The sequence below is a fragment of the Centroberyx gerrardi genome, chromosome 6, assembly GCF_048128805.1.
Source record: "Centroberyx gerrardi isolate f3 chromosome 6, fCenGer3.hap1.cur.20231027, whole genome shotgun sequence".
In the NCBI taxonomy this organism is placed as follows: Eukaryota; Metazoa; Chordata; class Actinopteri; order Beryciformes; family Berycidae; genus Centroberyx; species Centroberyx gerrardi.
The window spans coordinates 2422110-2428127 of record NC_136002.1 but is presented as its reverse complement, the minus strand read 5'-3'; the positions used below and the strand labels follow the sequence as shown (position 1 = coordinate 2428127).

The following is a 6018-nucleotide window of genomic DNA, read 5'->3' as shown; positions in this document are numbered from 1 at the left end:
GGTGAAGCTATATTAAATGGCTGGACACGGGGCTCCAGATAGCGCTACGTTGCGCAATAACTAGACTGGGTTTTCATTGATAGGAATATGGCTATTTTACCGATACAAATTTTACCCTTTAGAATCGGCTATTACACACAACTCTACCTTACACCGATCACTTAAACGCATTTCTCAAGCAAATAATCCCATTTTATTGCCGATCGAGCTTTGTTTCCAGCCTCTTTTAGCTCCTTTGTTATACTAGCCTGTGAGTTTTACGCGGCAGCCAGCAGCGCCTTTACCAAACGACCCCTCTAAACGCATAGTTTAACCCCAGGAATACTTCACATTTGCCCCTCGCAGCGTGTAATCTACAAACTACGCATATATGATCTGAAATGTGCACTTACGTTAGTGTATTTTGCACCGCTTTTCCTTTCTTCCTGATCTGGGCGGGGTGGCTAGAGAGCACAGTCCACAGAGTGGAATGAAAGAGCTTGCTGATGGCGTAATACGAGACGGCAAGCCGTTCAGTGCTGTAAAGCGGGGCTCCTGGTGTGGGAGCCCCCGGGAGCCTCAGAGGCGAGGACCCTGCGGGATAAACCCAGAGCCAGAGCGCAGAACGAGCGTTGGCAGTGCGCTTTTACGCACAGCAGTTTCGGGCAAAACGTTGGATACCAAAGTGTTGCACAGAATTGGAAACAAGAAATTATATCAGATCTTATTATTTATTCATATATCCAGAGTTTTCTTTCTCAAATAAGTTGGCTAAACCTAATGTGTAACAGTTAGGGTCAGGGTGTTTGGCACGATATGGCAACATGATGTCTTTGCACTTTATGGGAAACAAAATAATGCATGAAATCAGTTGGGAGTTTGAGCATGAGACTTTGAGCGTGTATATGAGGGGGGGGTCAGCAGCTTGGGGTGACAGGAGAGGAGTTGGGGAGGTTGTTCTGTGTCTGTCATTGTCTGGTCCGATGGCGGGTGTTTAGTAAACATGAGCGGCACGCTGTTCTTTGTCCTTGTCATGCAGATAAGCCGAGGGTGTACCAGGGCGTCCGAGTGAAGACCACGGTCAAAGAGCTGCTGCAGAGGCAGCGAGCCCGAGAGGCGGACAGCAAGAAAGTCAAAACGGTAACACCCCCCGCCCCCCCCCCCCCGCTCGCTCCCCCCCCCCCCCCCCCCCCCCCCCGGTGTCCCTGGCCCCCACTGGTCTTGAGGACCCTGGTTTTATATCATTATGCTTAAAAAAATGGGTAATCTAAGTGAATCTGCCACTGTATCCCCATATATTGTAGCCCAGTGATTCTCAACCTTTTTCATATCAAGGAACCCTAATTTAGTCCACATTAGACCCCCATTTGATGATGATGTAGGTAGAGAGATAACAGCGAAACTATGATCAAAATAGTCATTCTTCTACATTCTCTAATTGTTTTAACTTCTTGTAAATGAAATAATTGTGACGTTTAACAATTCATCATTGCTGGGGACCCCCTGGAACCCCCTCAAGGACCCCAGGTGGTCCCCGGACCCCCCAAACACGACATTCTCTCCCTCTTTCTCTCTTTCTCTCTCTCTAATATATATATATATATATATATATATATATATATATATATATATATATATATTATCTTAACTGCCACTCTGCAAGCGCCCAAAACAATGAACTGCCCTTGTAAATCTTTGACTGCCCTTCCACCAGACAACATCCTGATATTTTGTTTTGAATATAAAATCCTTGAGCTAATAGAGACTTGTCATTGTGAATCCATTCCGCACAATATGCCGATCGAACACATATGGGTTGACCAGTCATTTGAACCGTGTGCTTATGCCACTTCCACTTCAGCACACATTTGAACCAGGATCCATGAAATCCCTATTAGGACAGGCATTATGATCGGTGATTCCCCAGTCAGGCATATACAAGCGCACACACGCGGGCACACACATACATACATACATACATACATACATACAGACACACACACACACACACACACACACACACACACACACACACACACACACACATTTACAGAAAAGAAAAAAAAAACAATATAGGCTATCCGAGCAAAACTATATATTTTTTTTAAATATTGATTAACGGAAACACATTAATCCAAATGTTCTGGTGCAGAAAAGCTGATCCTTGTCTTTTTCTCTTTTCTTTTTCTGGCTCTTTCTTGCTCTCCTCCAAATGTGCAGATATCCCAGACTTGCATGGACATTCAGGATCTGTGTGCGTCCACTTTTCCAGGTAAGCTGACCAAGTAATATCCCGCGATGTCCAGTGTCCAAAGTCCATTTAAAAAACGCATCTCCCCGACTGCAGCCTTTCTGTCCACCCTCACCCAAAAGAATCACATGCAGCAGCACAACAATGCTGTCTGAAATTTGCATGCAGCAGCAACTGTGCAATTACACGAAATGCAAATTCATCCATTCCACGAGTCTGATGAGCTTACTAACTACAAATCTATTGTTTAATATACTATAGCAAAAACCACTCTGTGCCAATGTGGGCGTTGCAGCAAGCAAACCTAACTACGAAACAGATTATTGGTATGATCAAAAGAAACGAAGTCCAAAACAACACTGCACACTTAGTTTGCATGGATCATAACAGGCAGCAACCTGTCCTGACCCTGTTAACTAGGAGCAACATACTCACATGGAAGACCCAAACACGACCACAACTAGTCAGAAAAGTCTACTTGGAATACAATTCTAGTTAACTATTGACAGCTACATTCCTAAAGTGCAGTGTAATGGGTGTCTTTTTATAAACGTGCATTCAAATGTGTTGGCTGATGGTGCTGTGACATCATGCTTATTTAAATGTCTGCCTGTGGTCTTTTGCCATGCCAATAGAGACCCCCGTGCTCTTATGTTTTTGCATAATAAATTCTCGATCTCACGCATATAGCCTATTCTATAGCAATGGGAGTAGATTGGGACAACATTTCAGCAATGCAGTCTTTAATTATTTATTCATAAAAAATAAATAAATAAGAGAAATAGAGAAGTGATATAGGCCTAATGTTTAAAAAAAACACTATGGTAGCCTATCTTTTATTGCCAGACCCAGATTACCATTCTGACGAGTTTTGTTCCTCCTTTATTTATATGTTTATTTATTTAATTTTTGCTATAACTTGTATGTTTGACGTGCACTCCGACAGGTCGGTACATGGACGCTACTGCAGCTGGTCACGTAGCAGACACGAGCGGCGGTGGCGCGCGAGCCCTTCAGCTGCGCGCCGCCTCGTTCCCAGTTCTGGACGGCGCGTGCGGCATCCAGATGCAGGAGAGCGCCTTTAACGACAACCAGCAGCAGTTTGTGGACGTGATGTTGCCGGGTAACGGCTACAGCAACAACGACAACGGCAACAGCTACAGCGCCTCCCTGCTTCCCCTTCCCAGCTTCCCGCTGCCTTGGTCTCATGGACTCTCCTCAGATGCAGACTACTACGGACATGGAATGGTAGGTATTTAATCATGACGGGGTTTCCTTTTCCATAGGCTAGTCCTGGGTGATAACGTGCTGTTTCTCCTGTAGAGGGAACGGAATGCCAGACTCCATTAAAAAAATCTGTCAATTTAACATGGCCTAACGAACACATCTCGTAGAACATGACTTGAGACCTTTTAAGAATCATTGGGCTCTTGTGGTAAAGTCGGCATATATGTAGCCTATATATAATTCACCAACCAGCACGTTGTCAGAATTGGTTAATTGGTCGCTACCACTCACCACTGTCTGTTTTGGTGGAGGACGATAGGAATAACAGGCGAACCTTTCTAAAAATTGAAATTACATTGGAATAAGTAGACTGGATGTAGGCTATGCCTAATCGGAGAGTAACAGTAGCCTAACAGTAACCCAAGTCATAGGCAACATTAAATTAACAATTCGAATGGGCTTTGGCGTGACTGTCTCTTCATTCTAGAGAACAGGGTGTCTTATTATATTTGGGCAACTTTAAATTAACAGCTGCCCATATACATTTTTGTGTTGGATCCAGTCACTAAGTTAGAGTTCAAACTTGGCGTTTCCCGTCGGTGTAGTTTGTAAACAAAGATGTAATGCTGTCAAGGGCTGAAAGCATGTTAAGGAACTACAACGACCATAATTCCTCGCGCCCATGACGCACTTCATCAGTCCTCAAGATGGACTTGTATGCTGAGGAGATAAACCTATTTGCAACTAGCTGCATGTCATATCTGCTTCACAAAACTAGCAACAATCAAATGGGAGTGTAATAGGCAGCTAATGTTGCAGTAGCAAGTTAGCAAAACAGCAACAATATCAAAGACTGAGCTTGCTAAATGAAACGTCTACAAAAATACAGACAAATATAGCATGTTTAGATATATACACACAACTGGAAACAACATTTTGTGCATCTTATTGTCTGACTGAAGGGTGTGGGGCATGATAGTTTATTGACCCTAAATCAGTAGTCCATCTGTTATCTGGGGGCCCTCGGGGGTCTTTGAGAGATCCCAGGGGTCCCCAGCAAATAATCCCCAGCAGCTATAATTTAATTAACTAGCAATTATCCTGCCACTCTCACCACAATTATCTCTCCATGTACAGTGAAGACAGTTACACAGTTCAACAACTCCACAGAAATGCTCCCATATGGGTCTCTGGGGCATAATCTTTTGAAAAGGGGGCTTGTGGCCTGATGTGTGTGCATTCGATGGTCTGTGACATGAAAACGTTGTAACCCCCCCGCCATCTTGATGTTTTCTTCTCTCTCCAGGCTCCCTCCTCACCGCCAGATTCCTTGAAGCTCTCCAGCCCGGTGGATCACAACAGCTACTCGCCACAGGACTCTTTCTCCTCCTCCTCGTCATCCTGCTACAACTCGCCCACCAGGATGGAGTCCAGCTACCACAACTTCACTCCAGAGCACTACCACTACCAGCACTGCAACCTCCACGACTGTTACTGCCTGCCCCACTGCTGGCCGGCCCAGCAGGAGAGCTTCCCCGCCCCCGACTACGCACCTTACTACGGCCCGACAGACTATCCGTACGCCTGTCCCGTGGAAGAGAACTATTTCAAGAGGGATTTCCCGATGGGTTCCGAAATGTGCTACAATGTACTATGATGTGACCTTCGACAGTATTGTTTTGTTATTTGATGTAAATACGATGCACTGCCAATACACAAAGTTTGTAATGAGGCTGCCACTGCCGGCTCCACAGTCCGCTTTGCATTTCAGCGTGTGCTCTGATTGCTTTTTGCTAAGAGAAAATGGTTGACTGAATGGATGGCTGAATGGATGGAAAGGTTGACTTTATTTTTGTATCAGTGATTCCTGTTTTTTTTTACTACTTAGATTATTTTCATATGGATGCATACCTTTTGTTGCTGTACTAAATAAAATGTGATAAACCCACCATGAATACCATTGCAATTCATTTCTGTATAAACCTGTTTGAAAGTTCAAGTTTCTCTCAAGGTTGACTTAATGTTACGGCTGATTTGACAACCTAACTATGAAATTAGCGAGTAGGGATTCTCTTTCATTTTGACCACTCAGCCATTAATAGATTATTATATTACAAAAAATAATTAATTCTTAAGGGGGCAACATTAATAAATCACATTCCTACTCTATTTCTATCATCTTTACCAAAAAGCAATCTTTAGCCTGGTTTCTTGTGCTGAAATCAATTACAAATCACAACTAACAAACAATTCAGTCAGTTAGGCAGTACTAGTTTTTACTCTGATAGTATTTGGTCACCATAGAATATCTTTGGCAAACAGTTAAGCACTGTCAATGATAGATCAAATTGTTACATTTTAAGTTCTGATCAGAGTCACTGCACATAAGTGCATAAATAAATCAACAAAACCCCTTCACTGGCATTAACTTTTGGGTTGTGATGCTTATCTTCTACAGAGCTTTATTTGGGTCTGAGAACCTGAGCCTGACCTGAGGTGAAACTTTAACAATTCCGTGAACTATTTCTGTCAAAACAGCGTTTGGTGCGCCCCAACACGGC

The 6018-nt window shown here is 43.5% G+C and overlaps 1 protein-coding gene across 1 annotated transcript; it reads left to right on the top strand.

Moving 5' to 3' along the window:
* The first annotated feature begins 469 nt into the window (after nucleotides 1-469).
* LOC139916634 (pou2af1) lies at nucleotides 470-5412 on the top strand. Its single transcript, XM_078284230.1, has 5 exons — nucleotides 470-651; nucleotides 978-1119; nucleotides 2200-2251; nucleotides 3177-3478; nucleotides 4764-5412. The coding sequence occupies exons 1-5, from the start codon at nucleotides 470-472 to the stop codon at nucleotides 5112-5114; spliced, it is 1029 nt and encodes a 342-aa protein (XP_078140356.1). The 3' UTR covers nucleotides 5115-5412.
* Nucleotides 5413-6018: the final 606 nt, after the last annotated feature.

Coding starts and splice junctions, on each gene's coding strand:
- LOC139916634 (XM_078284230.1), top strand. CDS start 470: ATGAAAGAGCTTGCTGATGGCGTAATACGAGACGGCAAGCCGTTCAGT. Junction 1,120..2,199: donor ACAGCAAGAAAGTCAAAACG/GTAACACCCCCC, acceptor CCAAATGTGCAG/ATATCCCAGACTTGCATGGA. Junction 2,252..3,176: donor GTGTGCGTCCACTTTTCCAG/GTAAGCTGACCA, acceptor GCACTCCGACAG/GTCGGTACATGGACGCTACT.